This window comes from Panthera onca, chromosome D1, assembly GCF_046562875.1.
Source record: "Panthera onca isolate mPanOnc1 chromosome D1, mPanOnc1 haplotype 2, whole genome shotgun sequence".
Lineage (NCBI taxonomy): Eukaryota > Metazoa > Chordata > Mammalia > Carnivora > Felidae > Panthera > Panthera onca.
In genome coordinates this window covers 8,347,807-8,371,480 of record NC_138348.1, presented here as the reverse complement: position 1 = coordinate 8,371,480, position 23,674 = coordinate 8,347,807, and the positions used below count along the sequence as shown (strand labels likewise).

The 23,674-nt window shown below is 40.2% G+C and overlaps 1 protein-coding gene and 1 long non-coding RNA gene across 4 annotated transcripts in view; one reads left to right on the top strand and one right to left on the bottom strand.

Moving 5' to 3' along the window:
* Window positions 1–5,979: 5,979 nt before the first annotated feature.
* LOC144612985 (uncharacterized) lies at window positions 5,980–6,738 on the bottom strand. Its single transcript, XR_013550262.2, has 3 exons — window positions 6,570–6,738; window positions 6,285–6,466; window positions 5,980–6,128 (listed from the first exon to the last, which is right to left on the bottom strand). It is a non-coding gene; the product is annotated as an uncharacterized LOC144612985 (long non-coding RNA).
* Window positions 6,739–6,786: 48 nt separating this feature from the next.
* Window positions 6,787–23,674, top strand: part of RTN3 (reticulon 3) — a 59,071-nt gene continuing 42,183 nt past the window's right edge. The window contains exons 1-2 of one of the 3 annotated variants that reach the window (XM_060607024.3): window positions 6,787–7,139; window positions 19,165–19,221. In XM_060607024.3, the coding sequence (XP_060463007.3) occupies window positions 7,001–7,139; window positions 19,165–19,221 (196 nt within the window). In that variant the 5' untranslated portion in view covers window positions 6,787–7,000. The remainder of the gene's footprint in view (window positions 7,140–19,164; window positions 19,222–23,674) is intronic. The other 2 variants (XM_060607025.3, XM_060607026.3) reach the window with 2 other exon arrangements.

The window sequence follows — 23,674 nt, the reverse complement described above, 5'->3', positions numbered from 1 at the left end:
CGGTGTCTAAGGACGGAAGGGAGGCCTCAAACCTGGATGACGTGAGCGTCACTGGTTTTTTAACGATTTTGACTTCACAAGGAGAGGAGGCCGTGACTTCATTACCACTATCATCAGCTTCACCCCATAATCCCCTGCCTGGCCAAGGCTGGTGGTGCAGGATCACCACCGCTCTGATAGCTAAGAAATTCCAATGAGTCTCCTTCCGCAGGCTTTGTCCAGCCTAAGCTATGGCCATGTCTGGTAAATGTCAGATTTACAGGAGCTTGCTTTGAAACTACTTTTGCAAGCGCAACTTACTGATCAATGCAAAAGCAGGTTCTCCAAAAATGCTTTTATTCACACTTCACCTATGATTGAGAAAATGTCAGTTGCCACAGTGGAAGAATCTTGTTATTTTGGATTTGTTGAGGTAGGGGCAGTTATCGGAGCTAAGTAGCTGGTGGAGCTTATAGGAGGCTAAAGCAGCCATCCCAGCACCACCACCACCTCTTGGTATTACCATTCCCCCCTTCATTAGACAAATTAGTATACTTTCTTCTGCCTCTGCCTTAACTATTATAACCTACCCAGAACCTCCTTCCAGCTACCTGTAGGCCTTGCCAAGCCTTTGAGCTGTTTTTTGTGCCTGAGTGATTAGGACAGAGGTGAAGAGATAGAGATAATTCTGCCTAATCTTACTAGAGAGACCATGTTTAGATTTCTTTTCCCCTGCCTTCCTGTTCTTCCCGAACACTCAAGATCACTTGAATACTCTCCTTGAGGCTTTAGATTTAAGAGTCTAGATCTAGTCCATTTAGGCCAGCAAAAACCTAGACAGGGACATCAGGGCAAGTGGCTAATGGGGTTTCACACTAGGCGTGCAGGCCCTACAGGATGTGTCACGGCTACAGGGCATTATGTGGCATGCTCAGAAAGAGAGAGGGGCCAAAGGCCAATGACTGGTCACAATTGCAACATACAGTGTAAGAATTTAAAATTGGACATACATCCCAGAATTCTCTAGACCCTTTCCTCATCCATTTTCATTAGACTTCTTGCCATATGACTTATTATGTTTTAAGTAAAACCTAGTCTTTTAAAATATTTACTTATTTTGAGAGAGTGTGAGAGGGAGAGAGAATCCCAAGCAGGATCCACGCCGTCCACACAAGAGACTGAGGCAGGGTTCAATTCCACAACTATGAGATCATGACCTGAGCCAAAATCAAGAGTCAGATGCTTAACCAACTGAGCCACCCAGTTGCCCCTAAGTAAAACATAGTCTTTTCATTTCTCTTCCCATCAGAATAGGAAGTTTTGTCTGTTTTTGTTCACTGTTGTATCCACAGTGTTTCAAACAATGCCAGGCGGATAGTAGAAACTCTAATATTTATTGAACAGATAAATAAAGAAGGGATATGTGACACCTAACTGCTCACTCACTTTCTTGCTCCCTTCATATTAAGTCCCTAACTTCTGCTTTTGAACAAAATACCCTGTTCTATTTTAAGGGCTCCCAACGGAGATCCGCTGAAGTCCATCCTGTCAGGAAGTGACCAGTAAACGCTGACATTACATCTGTCTCAATATAATATCACCAAAGTCAGTGTTAGTTGCATTTGGAACAGCAGTACAAATTATAGGTAGATTTTAAGGATTAGTCACAGCTCAGAAAACAACTCCTATAAACGAGAAAAAATGTTTTGTTGTTAGTGTCCTTGTTTCTTCGCCAATAACCAGGGTCATCAAAACAGTAGACATTTAAAATGCTCAATATTGGGGTGCCTGGGTGGCTCAGTCGGTTAAGCATCCGACTTCAGCACAGGTCACCATCTCGTGGTCCGTGAGTTCGAGCCCCGTGTCGGGCTCTGGGCTGATGGCTCAGAGCCTGGAGCCTGCTTCCGGTTCTGTGTCTCCCTCTCTCTCTGCCCCTCCCCCATTCATGCTGTGTCTCTCTCTGTCTCAAAAATAAATAAACGTTAAAAAAAATAATTAAAATAAATAAAATGCTCAATATTGATAATACTGATTACAGCCTGCCTTTAGCCATCTCACTTTGAATTGAGTCATGTGGTACGACCAGAGTCTGTGCTTTCCTTGTGGTTTTCCAGAAGCAGGTGACATGTAGATATGTTTGAATGGCTGAGGCCACAGTGTTTGGGGTCAGACCAGCCTGTCTTTGAATTCCGGCTCTGATGCTTACTAGCTGTGCAAACTTGGGGGGAGTTACTAAACCTCTTTGAACTTATTTCATTATCTACTGCCAAATGATTCGAGTTGTTGTGGGTTAAATGCGATGTCAGTGTTGGGCAATTATGACTGATGCCTAGTTGGTGCTCAAATATTGGTAACCATAGTCATTTGGGAAAAAGCAAAACAAAGTCAGAAATATTCCAGATAACCAAGTGTTTTACGAAGCACACAAGTAACAACATTGTTTTCTGCAGTGACATCCACTGTGACTCAGGTCCCAAAGCTTTCCAAAAATAGCTTTCCAGAATTGTTATGTGCCAGACATAGGGCTAGGCCGTATTGCTGATATATGAGTAAGACACATTCCTGTCCTCCAGAGACTCACAGTATTGTGGGGTAAATAGCCAAGTAAATAATTATCACTCACTGTGACTGTGCTGGGACCCAATTCAGCCTTTTCTCCTACCGCCTACTCCTAAGATCCACAACAGACTGTTAAGCAACAGTCTGGGGCCTTGGAAGGGACAGACTGGACTTCTGGCATCTCTGGGTGTCATTTAAATATCTACCTTACTTTGCTCTGTGTATAAAATGAGCTATTGACTTGGTGGCATAGTTTATGAAAAGAAAATGGTCAACCCCAACTGACAGGGTGTCAGAAAGTTGGAGGGGCGCCTGGGTGGCTCAGTCGGTTAAGCGTCCTACTTCAGCTCAGGTCACGATCTCATGGTTCGTGGGTTGGAGCCCCACATCGGGCTCCGTGCCGACAGCTCAGAGCCTGGAGCCTGCTTCGGATTCTGTGTCTCCCTCTCTCTCTCTCTCTCTGCCCCTCCCCTGCTCATGCTCTGTCTCTCTGTCTCTCTCTTTCAAAAATAAATACCATCAAAAAAATTAAAAAGAAAAAGTCAGATATCAGGCCCTCAACGTGGTGGTAACACAGTAAAATCTCAAAACGTATCAGCTGCTTCATCATTGTTATTTCAGCCAGCAGCACAGCTATCCGTTTCTTCAAAAAGATACCAGAGGGGTGCCTGGCTGGCTCAGTCAGTTCAAGCCTCACATTGGGCATGGAGCCTACTTAAAAAAAAAAAAAAAAAAAAAAAAAAAAAAGGATACTAGGAAAGACCCTTAGAATTTACTATTAAGGAAAGGAAGCAACAACCTGTGTATAGCATGCTATCATTTATGTTAAAAAGAGTGAATGAGGATGAAGATTTGCTCTCTTCATCTTTGCATTTGCCACAAAAAGCTCCTAACAGTATTTACCTATGTGTGTGTAGAGGAGACTAGTAGCTGGAGAGGGGTTAAGAATAGAAGAAAACTTTATAGTGGGCCTGTTCTTGAATATATATACTCCTATATACATGACATATGAATATATTCAAAGAGGTTTCTTAATTAAAATATATCCTTTTTTTTTCCCCTAAGTCAGGGGGAAAAAAATGGGATAATGAGATGGCCTAGAAGCCGAGGTGGGAAACTAGCTGTGTAAACACCAGTCCTCTAAGGACAGGGCCAAGAAGAAGAGGCCCAGCTCAGTGCCTCAGCAGGAAAAAATTACTCCAGAAAAAAAAAAAAAAATGCTACACAGAACTGAGAAGTGGCTATGCTCCAGTGAACACCTCAAAAATCCCAACTGAGGGGCGCCTGAGTGGCTCAGTCGGTTAAGCGTCCAACTTCGGCTCAAGTCACCATCTCACGGTTCGCGGGTTCAAGCCCCAGGTCGGGCTCTGTGCCGAGAGCCTGGAGCCTGCTTCGGATTGTGTGTCTCCCTCGCTCTCTGCCCCTCCCCTGCTCGCGTTCTGTCTCTCAAAACTAAATAGGCATTGCAAAAACATTTTTTTAATAATCCCATCTGAGCCCATCTCTGTCGGAAAACCTCACTGAATTCACTGGGTCCCCCATATTCCCATTGGCCTTAAGAGGAACCCTCAGTTCCTCAGTGCTGTATTCCTGCCTTTCCACACTCTGGCCCCGACACATCTTTCCCATTTTACCTCCCTCTTGTTTCAATTCAAGCCCTTGGCTCTAGCCAACTGGGCTAACCACACCCTAAAAACCTTTCTAGAGTCACACTTCTGACCCTCTAGCCATCACAGATGGCCGTGTAGTCTATGTGTAGCCCTAAGGCAGCCTGTGGAGGGGAGGGGCAAGAGGGGATCAAATCTAGGCCAAGTTCTGCTAAACAAGCCAGCATTGAAGTGCATCATGGGTTGGGCAGGGAGGAAGGAGTGCTTTCCAGTGATTGGTCTGCCCAGAAGGAGGTCTTACTGTATACTTGCACAAAAGCAGCCGCTTCATTTGCTTCACACCATTCTCTGCTTTTAATGACCTCCTTACCATTCCAAACTCTGACTTTGTTCTTCATAAAACCTCCCAAGCCACTACCAGCTCCATAATGATTCCCTCTCCCTTTAAAAAAATTTTTTTTAACGTTTATTTATTTTTGAGACAGAGAGAGACAGAGCATGAACGGGGGAGGGTCAGAGAGAGGGAGACACAGAATCCGAAACAGGCTCCAGGCTCCGAGCTGTCAGCACAGAGCCTGACGCGGGGCTCGAACTCACGGACCACGAGATCATGACCTGAGCCGAAGTTGGCCGCTTAACTGACTGAGCCACCCAGGCGCCCCTATTCCCTCTCCCTTTAAATTCATACGACTGAGTTGCCATCTCATCAGAACACTACAGTTCTGTGCTGTTTAGGGTTGTTTTGGTTGCCATTTAATTTTTATTTTTATGCGAGTATTTTCGAGCCCCAACTAGCTTGTAAGCTCACTGAAGACAGGACAAACATATTTTTTTGATTCCTCCACATTCCCCAGGATGGTGTCATTCTCTCAGCAGGTGATCAGTAAACATTTGTGGAACAAATCATAGATACAAATAACATCTCACGCAAGAGTCAGTCTCAGGGAAGTTTACTGGTACAGCAAGAGGGAGCAGGAAAGAAAAACAGTTTCAGGAATTGGACCTAGCACAAAGGTCTCTTACGGAAGAAATCTTAAGAGTATGAAAGGACCACCAAGACATCCATACCTTTATTTTTAGCTTCTTTTCTCTACTTCTAGTTACCATGAAAACAGGTTTCCTTTCCTTTCCTTAAGAGCCTAGCAATGGCTGTCAGGGCTAAGGACCAGCCTCATTCATTTTCTTATCCAGCATCTAATAGCATACATTTTTAAAGTATATGCATTTATCAGAATGGGTAGATAACTGGCTTGGTTATCAGATTGGTTTCCATTTCCCTTTGTCATCTAAAGGACAGATTGCTGCATTATCAACTGATGCTGTAAGTGTCAGAGGAAGATATTTGCCACGTATTATTTTGGGAAATAATCTTCTGTGCCTTTTTTTCCAGAGCATTGCAATGGCCAGTTTTTTTCCTATCTGGGCTTTACCTGACCTTAAAAAGTGCCAAGGGCAGATGTAGTCTACTTCCTGTTCTAGAAGATTTCCAATGGTCAGATCACTCGTCCTTTCTGTTGCTGCCTGGCAAACCACCTCCCCCTTCATGAGGCTGCTGATCTTGCAATTGCCCTTCGGGTCATCGATTGCTGCTTTAGCAATCACAAGGCCTACAGTTTTGATTTTTGCCATTTCCAGTTTACATTCCCCTTTTTAAAAGAATCATGCACATTTCAAGTATTTTGATCTCGTGTATGGAGAAGGCTTTGATTTTCACAATCCAACCAAAGAGGAGACCAAAACAAAACAAAACAAACAAAAACGAACAAAATCCAGTATAAGCTAGATATCTGGTTTCAAATAAATTTTCTACTAAGGACTCCATTTAGGCTATGGATAAAATTCAATTGTATGTATTTTGTGGCATATTCTCAATACCTCATTTTACCATCCCCCCATAGCCGCAGCCAGGATGTTATCTCCGGGCTCTTCTTCTCATTAGCTCAGCTATTTTTTCTTCAAAATATGTCTTCTTTACTTGATAGCCTATTTGGAGGAAAGGACAACCTTAAGACCCAAGGTGGACCCCTCTTTGGGAACAGAAACAAGGTAAGAATATGAAGCAGGTTCTGTTGGCTGCATTGGAATGTGACTAGAATGAGTAATAGTTTTTCATTCTGTATAGCATCTTGCTCCACCTACCAAATGGGAGACCGTGCCATCTCTGCCTCAGAGATTACGACACATCCAGAAAAATGAATAAAGCACCTTGCACAGTGGGCCTATATCCACATTCCGGTTTTCACTTTTCATTGGCGTCACAGGCAGGAACGCATCAGACAAAAGACATCCGCTCTGGAATTTATGGGAAAGACATTCTCCAGCTAATGGAAGCAAAAGAAACTTCTATTGTTAAAACACACAATCCGGCGACACATTCATATAACCCTGACACATTCACATAAGGAGTTATGAAGAAATACTAACCTGCGGGGGCCCCCTCCCACTTCGGCCGCAGTGGTGGGCGGGGTTTGGCCTTTGGCCACGCCCCTTGCGTCTCGTCCCCGGAGGGGCGCGGCCCACCCCGGCCTCTCGCGCCCGCGCTGGGTGAAGCCAGTTTTGCCCCTCCTTCCCCGCAGGAGCGCGGAGGGACAGTTCTTGCGCTTGCGCCCTGCGTCGCTGGGCGCCTAGACCCGACCGCCGCCCGCCCGGGGGCCTTTTGTGCGCCTGCGCGCTCGCGCTCGCCCTCCCGCCCTCTCGCTGCGCTCGGCTGAGTCAGTCAGTCTGTCGGAGTCTGTCCTCGGAGCAGGAGGAGCGAAGGGACTTCCGAGAGCCAGCTGCCCGATTATTTTCTTTCCCCTCCCTCTCTCCCGCCCCACATCTCTCTTCACCCCTCTCCTGCCCTTGCTCGCGCGGCCATGGCGGAGCCGTCGGCGGCCACTCAGTCTCCGTCCATCTCGTCGTCGTCCTCCGGGGCCGAGCCTTCGGCGCCCGGCGGCGGGAGCCCTGGAGCCTGCCCCGCCCTGGGGGCGAAGAGCTGCGGCTCCTCCTGTGCGGGTGAGGCGCCCCGGGGAACCCCGCCCTTGGGGGGGGGGGACATTGGAGTGTCAGGGAAGGCAAAGGACCCTCGCCTACCGGAGGCTTCAGCCCCCGGTTACGAGCGGGTGGAAAATGGGCTAAGGGGGAGGGGAGAGTAAGGTGGTGCAGGCGGTGAGGAAATAACGGGGTGTGAGGCAAACAGGTTGGGGGCGGGGAGATATTCTGGGGAGTGGGCGTTAACGCCGAGGCACAGCAGGTGGGGGAGAAACACCATTTCGGGGGAGCCGTCGGCTGAACCGGGGTGATTTAGTGGAGGATTAGAGAGATTGAGAGGATCGGGGCAGGTTGGTTGCAGGAGAGAGAGCTGGCTAGGGTTTTGAAGAGATGATGGTGCAAAGGTTGCACTGCGGGTTTACCGACAGGTGTTGACATAGTCGGAAATTCGTGGTAGTCTTCCAGAAATATAGAAATATTTTTTGGTTTCCCGTGGGGGAGGATCAGGACGTTTGATGGAAACATGGTAGCCGTTTTCTATGCTCTTTTCCTGCGCCTGTAATTTTTGTTGTGGTTAGACTCCCTAAATGCTCGCTTTTCTGAGGCTCCGAGGTGAGAGGAGGCGTGATGAGAATAGCTCCGGGAAGATTTGGGAGGGAGCCGCTGATGGTCCAAGATGGATCCGGGGCTGCATCTGCAACACAGCCCGCTCTTCACTGGCGCGGCGTGGGGGTGGGGACAAGCAATCAATTGCTTATATTCTAGAAGATAATAGAGTCATGCCAAGCCATCAACACATTTTGATTTCATGCTCTCTCTGGGCCATTATTGATCGCAGTGTAACAAAGGGGAGTGTTTAGCGCAGAAAGGGGGGAGGGGGAGAAAAATTAGACAAAGCAGGAGCTGGTTGAACCCCCTTCTTCTGTCTCTCTGTGAAAGACTAGGAGGCAAGCTGCAGGCCGCTTTTAGTTTCCATTGTATACGCGTTTGCCTGCTGGTGGGAGCTGGCTGGCAAGCTCCCCTCGTGCAGAGATCTGCAGTGCAGATGCCTTCTTGAGGGCAAAAAAAAAAATGCACCATGAGCAGGTGGTGGTTCTTTGAGGAACTCAGTCTTTGGAAAAAAAGAAAAAAGAAAAACCTTTTCGTCAAAGGAAGGGGGCCATAACCCGGGGAAAGTACAGACAATTTTGCTCTGCATTTAGTTACCTTAAAGGATTTTGAGCGGGTTTAAAATACTCCGTTGTCTCCATTGCCAGAATCTCGGGTTGATTGTTCTAAAGAACGTGGGATTTCTGATCTTGGCTTTAAATATTCTCTAGATGTTCTGTTTTGTTTAATCTCTACACCCAAAGTGGGGCTCGAACTCACGACCCCAAGATCAAGAGTTGGATGCTCCACCAACTGAGCCAGGCAGGTGCCCCTTTTCTCTAGTTTTTTGAACACTGGATTTCCACATAAGAGCTTTGGACCCTGTTGGATTTTCCAGTGCGGTTATGGCCATTTTGATAGAAACAATATCAGAGGAAGCTTCTGCAAGGTCAAGATTAGCTGTCCAGATAAAGGAATGAGGCAGCAAATTTAGAACCCTTGTTCCCTTTAAACGGCCAGCGTTTCTCCTCCAAATTTTTGTGTTCTGGGCAAAGGTCCAGATGAACAACAGCTTCCCTATAACTTAGCAACTTGGTGTTTTGGAATTAATCGCTTGTCATTGCTTACTGTTTAGTTGTTGGCCCTTTTGTATAGACCTTTTGATTCTTCGTGATTTTGAATTCTTGATTCACCTGCAAAATAGATAGATACTGTCTTACTTAAGTTCTCATTTGTTGTAGATGGGTATTAATATTATCTAAAAAGCATTAATACAGTTTTGGCGGGCCTCATTGGTCGGGTCACTACTTGAAAAGTTGAGCTTAAGATACTGTAATGTGTGCTTTAAATTCCATTGGAGAAGCTCTTCCCCCTTGTAGAATGTTTTCTCCATATCTCAAAGGAAATGTCCTAGGCTTCTGCACTACGAAAATAAGGTGAAGTTTGTTATTCCACAATTTAACCTATTTAAAATGGACATTTAAAAATCTACCTCGATTGTTTAAAAAGTCTACAAGTGTTGATTGATGTCAGCCTTCAGCTTTCACATTCTTTCACCAAGCTCCTCTTGGTTTAAGAGACTTTCAAAATGTGGAAAGGGTGGTCGCTTGGTGTCCTGCAGGAAAAAGTTTTGTCTCAACTGACCTGTCTAGTAACAGCTTTTGGAAATATTAGTTACTACCTAAAGGTAGAGAATGAGTGATGACACTCTCTGGTCTAGTGCCCAGGTGCTAGTGCAGCCAGCAGAGTATGCTGGGAGAAGGTGGTCAAGGGCCAGAATTGGCATCCCGATTTTCTGCCTTTGAAGAAAATCAAAGACCTCAAAGGCAGAAGTTTGAGGTCAAGGTAAAAGAGACTTAAATATTTAGTGTTTTTTCAGAAGGGGGATTGCCTTTATTAGACACCAAGTATAGATACTGTGTCTGAACTTTGAAGGTTTACTGTCTTTTTAAGGCGTTTAATAGTGTTTAAAATCCTACAACTTGACAGAGACTGCCCTTTATTATTGCTCTGAATATCATGATGCCAGAATAAAGCTACATTTCTTGTATCTGTTCATGGAAATTACCTCAAAGCAAAAACAGCTTGGACAGTTAAAAAAAAAGTTTTTGCTTTAAATCCTTCTTTTCTCACTCGTGAAGCTTAGTTGTCCTGTGTACTTTTTATGGCATCACTTTCACAGTTTATTCTATTATGTCAATCAAATATAAGTATGTAATTTGTATTTTCCATCTTAACCCTTAGGAAGGAATCTACCTGTTTAACACTGACATTAACTGTATTATATTCATGTCACATTATCAGTGGCAGTATGACATGGGGATAAACATGCAGATTTGAGCTCCAAAGGCATATAGATTTCAAGCCTGATTCTGTCTTTTAATGGTTGTAATGACCTTGTGCATATCCTGAGCCTCAGCAATATGACCTAGGCAAATTTGCTTTGTGCCCTTAAATCCTCACTTTCACTGAATAAGAGTACCTAATATTTGATACATTTATTTGCAGGTTACAAACTGCGCATAGATAAAAAATATCAGTTGAATTTCAAGTGAGAAATCATAATCTTCCTCACAATGAAGGAAGATCTTATACCTCTTTCCTCTTTATAAAAGTGGGTGTTGCAGCTTTTGACCCTTCACATTAATGTCTTCTAAGCTACCAGCCCTTTCACTCAGCCAGTCTGTTAAAAGGAAGGTGAGGGGCAGCCAAGGTGTTTTGTAGATAGCTTGGCATGACATCAGTATGCTTAAGTATTGGGGCGCCTGGCTGGCTCTTTCAGAAGAGCATGCGACTCTTGAGCCCTACGTGAAGTGTAGAGATTACTTAAATAAAGCTTAAAAATATATGCTTAAGTATTTTCTGCAGCATTCTGACCATAAGTGTGTTACAATACACTGTCAGTGAAAGCAAGAGAGTACAGGAGACAGCAAGAATGGTCATGTCAGTATGGTTTACATTTGCCTATTGACTTGGATGGTTTTTATTCCCCAGAAATAAAATGTTTCTTTTAATACTGTTTTCTTTTAGAGTCACATTCACAAATAATTTTACCACTAGTCTCTCATGTGTGACAAGCATACCTTAATCCTAAATTGAAATTTCTAGATGATTGTTTATGAAATTGCTGGTAAGTACATCAGTGTTTTTAACTTTTTATAATTTGAGATGGCCTAAAAACAAAATAAGATGAATACTATTGCTTTTATTGTATTTTGTGGTAAGGAAATTATATACTCATCCTGATCTAGGACTCATTGGTTTATTTTATTTTATTTGGGGGGAGGGGCTCACTTACCTCTTTAATCCTGTGTGTGTTTCAAGCACTTGTAAATGAAGTTTAGTAGTGAGGGAGTTGGTGACATGTCATTGAAGTTTAGGGAGAGTTAAGGTTTCCAGTTTTTTTGAGACTGTTTGTTCTATAGAAAAGCACTTCCCTTTAGCAGTAATCCTAGAACTTAACCGTTTTTGTAATTCCAAGTGGAATTATAAAAGGCTCCAAATAAATGAATAATTACACATATTTGTTGTATGTACTTAATAGTTTATGTTCAGCTTTACTGTTAATGGTGAATTTTATAACTGCCTCCAAAACTTTATAGGCTTGTGAAAAATATATTAATTTAATAGTAAAGCTTTTTAGATAAAAATTATCAAGTTGATATTATGTTTATATAATTATCTTATTCAGAAGCTGCCCAGGAAACTGACTTGACTTTTTACTCAGTTCCTTTATTACAGCTGTTAATTCTAGAATTATTTTTGGTCATTGAGTATGCTACAGATGTTTTGAAAAATTGTATATGCCACGTAAGTTTAGCTATAATCAGTATTGCTTGTGATTGCGTCATTGAAGTCTTTTACTGCATTCTTGTGACTTATGTAAGACATTTTTACTCTGTGGTAGTGCAGTTTCAGAGAGAATCCCTTTAAATACTGTATCAGATTGGTGCTTGTTTTATTAGGAAAGGGTGTGTCAGAAGGTAGCCTTCTCTTAGGATTTTCTTTTTTAATTTCGAAGAAACATACTTACCTATTTTCTCCAATCAGCTGTTTTATTTCTCCCTGTAAGCATATCATCATAACCTAACCAGGAGAGGCGGTTGGAGCTTTCTGACATGTTCCTCATTGGCACCTTGCCCTTAAGGATATTGAAGGGTATCCTGGAAAACTTTTTTAGCAAAACTGATACAGATGCCCTTTGTCCTTTTATCTGAAAGCATTTCAGCAACGCAGTGTCTTTTACATAGGAGATAGAAATATTTGATTTTTATATCTTATTTTTGTGTATTGCTTTGTAGTGTAAGTTGTGCCCGTACATTAACCTAACAAATGTTTGAGCATATATAGTAAAGCTCTTTGGCAGATAGGCAGGTAAAACAGATATCTACATCTCTGGAAGCTATATTCAATAAGAGAAAGACTTGTGTTATGTCTATCTATGACATAGATAGTGATATAAGCGTCATTTTACAGATGAGGAATCAGGCTTAGGGAGATTAAGTGACATGCCTAAACGTTTGTTGCTTTAAAGTTGAGGGTAGAATAAAACTAAGGGATTGAGGGTCCAATTCAGTTCTCTTTTGAATACACATACTGCCTCTCTTTAAAATTTGAAACAACCTGTGATAAAAATCTTTCAGTCACCCTCTTCACTTCAGTTATTGGTTGAACTTAAAAAGTTTAATTTCTGACTGTATGTTAAACTAACAAATTTAAATAAATAAATTTTTAAGAAATTTAATTTTTGATCCCATGCTTCCTAAGCCATGTGCCGTATTGCTCTGCTTTTCTATAGAAACTAATGTTGGGCTCACTAGTTGTTTTCCACATTTTAAATCCAATAGCCACTTCTTAGTCCTCATCTTAAATGCCCTATCAGCAGCTTCTGGTAAAATCGATCACTTCCTTCCTCTTTGAAATAATACTTTTCCTTTTGTCTTCCACGACACCACATGCTCTATCACTGGCTGCTCCTCCTTTGTGTCTTTTGCTAGTTCTTCTCCTCCTCCTTCACCTCTCCTTTTTTTTTTTTTTTTTTTTTTTGAGATACAATTCACATCACATAAAAAGCACCATATTAAAATGTATATATATGTGTGTGTGTATATATATATATATATATATATACACACACACCCAAGATTATGCAACTATCACCACTGTCTAGTTCCAGAACATTTTCATCACCCCCAAAAGAAACCCTGTACCTGTAGCAGTCACTCTCCATTCCTCCCTTCATTCCTTGGCAACCACTAATCTTTCCGACTCTGTGGATTTCCTTATTATTGGGATTTCATATTGCTAATTCTTTTTTTGTCTCCCCAACGTCTAAAATTTAGAGTGTTCCAGGACTTTCTTCTCAGAACTTTTCTCTGTGCTCTGGTCTCATTTATGAGAGCCATCTTGTGGTTTGAAATACCATCTATAAATTGGTGACTTCCAAATCTTTATCTTCAGTCTTCATGTCTATGGGCATCTCATACTTACTGTGTCTAAACTTGAACTCCTGATCTTTTATAAGTCTGTTCTTCTCACAGTCTTGTGCATCTCAGTAAACATTCTGTCCATATTTTGCCCAAATCAAGAAGCTTGAAGTCATCCTTGACTCCTTCCTTCATATAACATCAGCAAATCCTATTGATTCTATGCTCAGAACATATCCAGCGTCTAACCATTTTTCTCGACCTCCGTTGTTACCCTAGCCCAGGCTGCTATCATAGCTCCGCTGGATTATTGCCTTTGCCTCCTAACTGGTCTTTATACTTTATCCCTTGCCTCTTTTCAGTCTGTATTCCATACAACAGATGGTGTAAGCCTGTGAAAAACGTAAGTCGGATCATGTCACTCATGGGCAAATGCTCCAGTAGCTTCTGATCACACTCAAGAGTCAATGCCGGTCTCACCCTCCCCCTTGCTCACCCAGCTTCAGCCACAGTGGCTTCCTTACTGTTCACACCAGGAACACTCCTCTACCTCAGAGTGTTATTCGCTGTTCACTCTGCCTAGGATGCTCTGCCCCCATATATCTTCACAGCTTTTCACTCCCTCACTTTCTTTAGGTCTTTGACCACCTTATCTAAATCGAACAAGAAAAAACACCTTATAGGGCTCCACTGCTTTATATTTCTTACCATCTGTCATATCTGTCACAATCTTACTATATTTATATAGTATATGATCTGACTTACTTTGTTTATTGTCTGTCTTCCACACTAGATGCGAGTTCCATCAGAGTAGAGATTTTTGCTGTTTTATTCACTGCTTTTTTTAAAAATATTTATTTATTTAATTTTTTGAGAGAAAGAGAGGAGGGAGGGGCAGAGGGAGAGAGAGAATCCCAAGCAGGCTCTGCGCTGTCAGCACAGTGCCTGATGCAGGGCTCAATCTCACGAACCATGAGATCATGACCTGAGCCAGAATCAAGAGTCAGATGCTTAACCGACTGAGCCACCCAGGCGCCTCTTCACTGCTCTATTTCTTTTTTTTTTAACGTTTATTTATTTTTGAGACAGAGAGAGAGCATGAATGGGGGGAGGGTCAGAGAGAGAGGGAGACGCAGAATCCGAAGCGGGCTCCAGGCTCCAAGCTGTTAGCCCAGAGCCTGACACGGGGCTCGAACTCACGGACCATGAGATCATGACCTGAGCTGAAGTCGGACGCTTAACTGACTGAGCCACCCAGGTGCCCCATTCACTGCTCTATTTCTAATATCTGAGCAGGACCTGTTGCAGAGCAGGCCCTCAGATATTTTTGGATGAGCAACTAATCATTTTTGTTAAGCAACTAAAACTAGTCCTTGGTTTATAATAGGTGTTTAATAAATATTTATGAAATGAATGGTTGGAGACATTTTATTCCCAGAAAAACAGGCATATAAACAAAGTAGTGCATAAGCTTTCGCAGAGTTCATGAACTGCTATGAAATTGTTCATAAACTGCAGATGAAGAATGTTTGGTTTTTGAAAATCAAATTAGGAGTTTTGCAAAAAACTTATTCCTGTGGAAATTGATACATTGACATAGGTGCTAAGAAGAGGGTTTTTATGTAAGCCCATAAAACTGTATCTGTAATAAATACATCTTGTGTTTAAGATTGGCTTCTTTACGTCTGGACTTGAGGTATTTTTCACTAATGGTTTTAATCCAGAAAAGTCTCTGTTTTGTAACCATCTGAATGCCACATTTTGGTGTGTTAGACTCCATTTCGAATAAGGACTCAGTGGTAGGCTAGTCTGATGTGCCAAGATTTTTAAATATGTTAAGATAAGTCTAATTTCCATCTCATTCCTAAAAAAAAATATGAGATTTTGATTCACTACATTGATCTTGAATACTATTTGGAGAAGGGTAAGACATTTCTAAAAGTAAATGTAGTGCTGTTTTAGAAATTGGGTCATTAAAATATTTGTAGTCAATTTCCTATTAACACAGTCCATTTAGTTTCTGTTAGACTTTCTAATTATGTTTCTTTTGCGACAAGAGTTCTGATTGTTCTTCTCTTGGATTATATATACATTTCTTCCATAAATGTACAAAGGAACCCAACTCTTTCAGTGTTCTAATAAAAGACTTAAAGTAGGAAGTGCGTAGTGACTTGGCTTCCAGAGAGTAGAGTATGGAAGGATGGGGGAGAAGTACTACCTGGAGAAACCTGGCAAACTCCCTCAGCCAAGGGATCAAGGTTAACATCTTCAGTGATAAGTCATATTGAGATAGTATATACCCTTGATATGTTAGAAGGAGGGCCCTTCACCTAAGCTGTAGTCTTCCCCAAAACTCCAGTCTAACCATGAGAAGAACATCTAAACATGAGACAAACCCAAATTGAGGGACATTCTGTAAAGTATCTGACAAATGCTCCCTCAAAACTGTCAAGACCATCAAAAGCAAGGAAAGTCTTAGAAATTGTCATAGTCTGAAAGAGACTAAGGAGACTTGATGACAAAATGTGATATGGTATCCTGGATGGGATTTTGGAACAGAAAAAGGGCTTTAGGGAAAAATTAATGAAATGTATCAGTGTTCATTAATTGTAACAAATGTACCACCATATTAACATAACTTGTTAACAATGGGAGAAAGTGAGTGCTGGATATAAAGCAATACTCTACTACCTTTGGGCCTTTTCTGTAAATCTAAAATTATTCTAAAATTCAAAGTTTGTTTTAAAGAAACCCTTAATCATGAAATCAGAATTGCTTTGGGGAGGCAAGGAGGCCCACTTTCACTACTTCTCTTCAGTGATACAGTAATAGAAAAAATATAAGGGAAAAATGGAATAAATTTTGGGGAAAAAATTGGTCTGCTTATCCCTGGAATTCTGATAGGAGAGGGCATTAGTTGGCTTAGTTTAGCATTTCTGCTGAAATGATATGAGTTATCATCAGGAATTGTGGTCACGAGAAAGAATAGAAACCCTTTTCGAGGAGCCTACCTTTATAGGCAAACAGGAAAACTAAGTAATGGAAAGAATATTTAATTTTAATGTTAGAGAGAAAGATGTTTGAAAGAGCTGATGGATTTCTAATTTTCATTATATGAGTTTTAGATAAAGTTTCAAATACTACTTTTCCTTATGTATTGAAAGATGCCTTAATAACCGAACCTTGTTTCTCTGTGTAAAAATATAGTTTGTATTCTGCTGGTGTTGAAGGACAGCTGTCACTAAAATAAATAATTTGTTGGAATAATATTTTAATGGGGGTTAGAAAATTCAAACAGTGAGATTTATTTGGTTTATTTTCCCTCAATAATAAATCAAAACTGAAGTCTCATGTACAGTCCAAAGCACCTCTCTTCCTATTCCCTCTGCCCCCAACAGTATCTGGCACAGGCTTGACGCAAATTTGAAAACCTACTCTAGTGTGCCCTTTTGCTCTCTTTGCACCTGTTTTTCCACTTCTCACCCACTCAGTATGCTGCTAGGGAGAGAAGGGTTAAAAGGTAGGGGAAAAGATCTTATTTTACTGGTCTGATGAAGTTTTAAAACATAAACTTGACTAGTAAATTTTTAGGTAACTAGCATATAAGATAGGTAATCTGACTGGTGGATAGAATTATATAAAAAGAAAGGCACAGACTTCCAGGAAAAGTGTGGATTTGAATACTGATTCTTGACACAAGCTTCAGGTTTTCATTTTTTTTTTTTTTAAATCATAAGTGAGGTTTGTAACAATTGCATTTAATATGTATAGAAGTATTTAGTTCAGTGTCTATCAGCATTCAGGACTCAGTAAATGGAACAACCTGTTTTCAAAGTGGCATGATTTGTGTGTGTGTGTGTGTGTGTGTGGTAGTTTTGACAGTTGCAGATTAAAGTCTTACGAGGATTAAAAATCTAGTGGTGTGAAGACTAAAAAGATTATTCACTAAAATTTTATTGGAAGACCTGTTAGAGATCCCATTTGAGGTGTCCTTTTTCTCCTCTAAGGTTGCTTACCTGTTCCTTGTAAGGAGAGGACAATTAGAAATTAGAAATTTAGAATTCTTGAAAAATGTATGTCTATAACAAAATTCAAGAAAAAATACAAAGAAAATTAAAAACCAGTGAGTAGTACCATCCAGTTAACATTTTCATGTATATCTTTTCGTATATGTATGAATATATGTATGTATATGAATAGAATTTCATATATATAAGAATTTGTATGTTAAAATTTTCCATTAGGAGGGGATGTTAGGTAGAGGTAGATAGGCAAGTTCACAGGATCTTTTTTGGCAAATTGTTACTGGTTATCTGTGTTTTGTATCAGAGTAGATGTTATGCATAAGAATTTGTGTGTTAAAATTTTCCATAGGAGGGGGTGTTAGGTGGAGGTGGATGGGCAAATTCATAGGATCATTTTTGGCATTGGGCTTTTTCAGCATTTGGTTTTTGCTTATTCAAATTTAAACTCATCATCTGGTGGAGATTTAACGTTGAAGGTAAATGCATATAGGGATGAACCCATCTGGAAACATTAAAGGAACCTATAGAAATGCTTGCTTTAAAAAGAAGAGAGATGGGGTTCCTGGCTGGCTCAGTCGGAGGAGTGTACAACTCTTGATCTCAGGGTTGTGAGTTTGAGCCCCGCGTTAGGAGTAGAGATTACTAAAAAAAATAAATAACAGAAAACAGTTTTTCATTTGTAGTGGCAAATGTGGTGCTTTATCTTAAGATGATTAAAAAGCAATGAATTTTAAAAGTCTGGTCTTGAGTTACTGAATTACTGCTACTTGTCCACTAAACTGTCTTGGTGTTATGTTCTCCATATTTGTTGACTAAGTACTTACAATATAGCTATAGCCCAGTCCTTTAAAGCAATCTCCCCCATTTTAAGTATATTTCTAATGTTTGTAAAAACATGTTTATAATTGCAAGGAAAAAAGGAGGTAACAAGTAAAGGCCAGTATATTTAGGGGCATTTGGGGGAGGTTGCTTTTCCCATGCTATTTTTATTAATTTTTTTTCTATATTTACTGAAAAGATAATTTATATGCTTTGGTTTGTTTGTTTGTTTTTTTTTTTAAAGGGTCAAAGGTTGTAGTTAGAAGCAAATCTCCCCCACCTCAAACCTTAAAGTCCCTTTTGCTAGTCCCCTTTGTTGCCAGTTAACAAACGGGGGCATATGTATATACCTCTGCCCTTTGCTTTTTCATCAACTATATCAACATACATAGCTGTGCCTTTATTCTTTTTCATAGCAGCAAGTATTCCATTGTTTGGATGTAACTAGTTTCCTGTTGGTGGTCATTTTGATTATTCCTAATATTTATGACCACTGCTTTTATAAATATTCTTATAAACATGTTTTTATACTCTGTGACAATATTTTATGTTACATTCCTAGAAGTATAACTGGCCAAATTCAAAAGAATATTGATGGTTGGTGGGGATAGTACATGCATTTAAAATTCTGATAAATGTTGCCAAATTTAGAGGAGTATAATTTTAGAAGGTGGAAGGTTTCTCATGTAGTCCTATTTGCCTAGTGGATTATTTGTGATTTTTTTAATGTAATCAGGGTCCACTTTGCATATTTGCCAAGTATATAACTTTAAATGCTCATGTTAGTGACTAACTCTTCAAATGCAGTTGAAAATAGTTAAAAGGAAATATCAATTAGTACTAAGATTCTTATTTTTTTCTTTCCCAAAAAGACTTGCAGGAGAGTATCATCTTTCTTGAGGTTATATTTGGTTTAAAATGCTAGGGGTTCCTCTTTTCATTCTCTGAGGGTGAGAATATTTGATCCAAAAAATTAAATTAACTTTTAGAAATGCATCTTGAAAATGAAATAAGGTTTTGCTGCCAGGTGAGTGAAAACAGTAAATGGAAGTAAAGATTTGAGTTTTCCCATCTTGCTCAAACCCAATGAAATTATGATGCTTGGCCAAAAAAAAAAAAAAAAAAAGGAGAGTTGAAGTTAAAATTCCTGTGTGAGGTTGTCAAATTCTCACGCTGTATATTTTCTTTCAGATTCCTTTGTTTCTTCCTCTTCCTCTCAGCCTGTATCTCTATTTTCGACCTCACAAGGCAAGTCTGTCATTTTTTTGTGTGCATTTATAAAAGAAAAATGTTGAGAAAGAGGCTGTAACTGGGGATATGAGGCACAAGTTTTCTATTGCTCCCAAATCCCTTGAAATAAAATCTGTAAACCAATTCTTCATATTTAGCAGTTTGCATTGGATTTCCTATAAAGGTTAATAGAATAAGGCTAGGTAGGTGGACTCTTTTAACAGAGCAAAAGCTTTAGGTATAGTTTTGAGCATTTCTTAAAGGTTATAAACTCAGCCACAGAATTTAGAGCAGACAGAATTGTGGCTCAGAAAACAACTCACTCAGGATGCATTTAACTTACTGATTTGCAGTTATGTAACTGGTTTAGAGAGGTAGTAGATTTGGAAAGAGTATAAAAGTGTGCTTCCGCTGAACTGCTAATCCATCAACCTAGCTAGAGTACTTTAGTGTGAATTTATCTGAGATTTGTCCCAAGAGCTAGGCTCGTACCAAATTGCCTAGGGACATTGAACAAGTCAGTTGACTTTTTGAAAAGCAAGGCTTGTTTTCCTAGGGATTGTGGGGTTGCTTGTTTGTTTAATTTCCCAGCCAGTGAAGAAGGGGATTGGAGTGTGATAGCTGTATGTGGGGGTAGCACTACCAAGAATCTGCAAGGGAGAGCACATTTGCACTGATAATAAAGTACAGTTTCATTTCTGTGGTTGTACTTGACCTAAAATATAGGTCAATGGAAAACCCTTATTTTAAAAAAAGGTAATTAAACTCACTAGATAGGTCTGAGAAGCCTCTGTGCAAACAGATTATTGTCCCCGCTGGAATTGTCCCATCTGTAGATGCAAAGTGTGAATGCTGGTTTGGTAGGAAGACTTTGACCTTATAAGAATAAAAATATAATGGGTTAAAGTGAACAAGTATATTTTTTCAGGGGTTTAATCTGCTTCTTAGAAAGCATGGTAGATAATTTATTGCTTTTAATTCAGACTGATAATATTAGATCTCCCCAGCCCCTTTGTAATGTGTCTCATTGTGTGAATTTGGGTATCTTGGGGTCAAATCATGACCTCTAAAATTAAGCATTTATATGGGCCGCCTGGGTGGCTCAGTCGGTTGAGCGTCCGACTTTAGCTCAGGTCATGATCTCACAGCTTGTGAGTTCGAGCCCCGCATCAGGTTCTGTGCTGACAGCTCAGAGCCTGGAGCCTGCTTCAGATTCCGTGCCTCCCTCTCTCTCTGCCCCAACCCACTCACATTATGTCTCTGTTTCTTTCAAAAATAAATAAACATTAAACAAAATTTTTTTAATTAAGCATTTATATTAAAAGATAGATATTTTGTGAATACTAGAAAATAACTGAAATCTACAAAGAGACTCAACATCTGGAGCCCAACCAAATGATATTTTTAATTTTTTTTCTTTATGAGAAATTTAATAATTTAGGCAAGTAGGTGTTACATGTATTCTACTCTGGAAGATAAACTGGTAAAAATATCATAGTGTAAATGGAACAAATCATTACATTCTCTCTGTTGTAACTATTTGAGATCTTTTAAAATAAATTCTTCATGCTTATAACTTTTTGTCACTTTTTTCAAAAAGGGGATAATTGATATCCTGATATCGTAAATAGTGTAACAGTGTAAGCCAAGCACAACATCCCTAACATATGGAATGTTGACAAGATAAGTGTCATAGCTTCAAAAATTATTTTAGGTCCTGTTAGGAAAAATACACATACATTCAAGTAGAATGGAGGTAAATAAAGGATTTTGTTAATTAAAAACTAAGGTTTAAGTAGACTTCAGTGGCATAGTGAGTTTGTAAAAGAAAATAGATTTGCCATTTTTCCTTCTTGCTTATAGCTATTTTGACCAGTGCAGATTTAGGAAAATGTTATTGTTAAAAAGGGTATCATAAAGTGGCAGTTTGGGGTTTTTTTTTTTAAGCTTATTTACTTATTTTGAAGGGGGTGGGGAGTAGCAGAGAGAGAATCCCAAGCAGACTTGTGCTGTCAGCACAGAGCCCAACACAGAGCTTGATCCCACAAAATCAAGAGTCGGACACTTAACCAACTGAGCCTCCCAGGTGCCCAGTAGAGTAACAGTTTAAAAAGCTGTACCCCTGACGTTCCCAGGAATGGAGGCTCAGCAGACTGAGCCACCCAGGCGCCCCTCCATTTCTTTTTAAATAAACTGTACTCCTGAGTTGGTCCTTTGTAGTCTTCTTCTTTTTGATTCCCTTTTTCTCATCAGTACAGTCTAGCCTGTATTAGTACTAACATTTTTCTCTTGCAAAAACAAACAAAAAAAAACACGTAATGGAAAAGTAACCCAATCGGTACTCTACTTCATTGTCAAGTCTAGAGATCAGCCTGTTGTTTGAGGAAACACCTTGGCAAGTAATTAGGTATGTTCTAGAATAGCCAAGAACGGTAGCTTCTAGAATGCCTTAATAAAAATGAGGAAAGAGGATGTTGATGTCCTTGATTAACTAGCTTAAAAACCCTGGGGAGAATAGCTGAGACCAGTCTGGCCCAACGCAGGGCTTTCGGAGTGACTGCTGCTACCACCAGGAACCTTGAGGGGCACCTGGGTGGCTCAGCCAGTTAAGTGTCCAACTTCAGCTCAGGTCATGATCTCATGGTTTTGTGAGTTTGAGCCCCACAATGGGCTCTGTGCTGACAGCTCAGAGCCTGGAGCCTGCTTTGGATTCTCTGTCTCTCTGTCTGTCTCTGTCTCTCTCTGTCTCTCTCTCTCTCTCTCTGTCCCTCCTCTGCTCATGGCTCTCTATCTCTCTCTCAAAAGAAATAAATCATTTAAAAAAAAAAAAAAAAAGAGGAACCTTGAGTCCATCACTGGCATCAACCCAACTAACTAATCTGTCTCTGGCTTCCATAGCCCTTGACCATTTAGTCTTGGAGAATTGTGTCTCACTTTTATGTATCTAAACCATATTAAGCAATATGTACCAGTTATTGAGTAGGATGTTTTCATATTTAAGAATGACATCTTCAGTCCTAAAATAGTTATCATTATTGGCCTTCAGGGCTATCCCATTTACAAAAAACTGCCATTAATTTGGACTGAATAAAGGAAGGACAGAAAATAAAATTATATAATATTTATAAAATTATATAATATTTATAAAATTGTACTACTTTGAAGTATACAGCTATTTAAATTAGCAAAGTAAACTTTTTGACAGCTATTAAATACATTTGTAATGACAATAGAATACTCCATTTCTTTTTATTTATTTATTTTTTTAAGTTTATTTACTTGGGGGGGAGGGGCAGAGAGAGAGGGAGAGATAGAATCTGAAGCAGCCTCTGCACTGTCAGCACAAAGCCTGATGTGGGGCTCGAGCTCACAAACCAGCGAGATCATGACCTGAGCCGAAACCGAGTCAGATGCTCAGCTGACTGAGCCACCTAGGCGTCCCTCCGTTTCTTTTTAAATAAACTGTACTCCTGAGTTCATCCTTTGTAGTCTTTTTCTTATTGATTCCTTTTTTCTTATCAAGCAGAATTTAATTTCAGCCTAATCCCTGAGTATTTCAAAATAGGGGAATACATTTTCACGGTGTTTTCCTGACTGTAAAATAAGGATACCAACAGAGTTATAGACATAGGATGTGGCTCATTTTTATTGAGCTTTTACCTTGTTCAATACTTGATGAGAACCATCTCATTTACTCCTCACAGCCAGTTTTATGGAGGAAAAGGCACTCCTAGCTCTTTTACCAGATGAGAACACTGGGTTTAAAATGGTGCGATAACTTGCTCAAGATCACAGAGTGACAGATGGAGAACTCCAAAGTCCATGCCCATAAACACTGCCTATGGTAAAGTATATTAGTCGTAGTTTAGGGTTTGCGGATATTTTTTAGAGATGTCATTTTCAGGTTGATGTTACAGTCATGAGAGCAGGGGAAGGGGCAGAAATTACTATTTGAACCATATTACCGCTGTTAGTGATATAATTTAGTATCATTGGGGATATGTGCTCCCTCCGTCAGCACAAAATCAAACTGAAATTTGGTTTCTACTTTTGAAACCTTTGATAAGAGTGGAGGCTGGAAAATACTCTGGTTTTCTTTAGAAAACATGGAAGAAAAGTAGGTGAAAATAAGATGGGAAAGAGAGGAACCACCTACCCTGGAGAGCTGGGAGCACATTTGCAGTAATGAACATTTGCATTCAATCTGAGTAATGCAGTAGGCATCTGGAATAGGAAGTTAAACACTGAACTTTGGGGCAAGTGTTGAGGGAAGAAATTTGCCAGTTACAGCCTTTTTTTTAACAAAACCAAAACATTTTTCTTTGTACAAAAGAGACTTTTTGTTTAGGATCTAGCTTGGCTGCAAAGTGTCTGCTGGCTAACTTCCTATTTTGATGCTGTGGCTGAAAGTTGCTGATACTGTTTTGCACGAGAATTTGTCTTTTCCTGTTTTGTGAACATGAGAAAATTC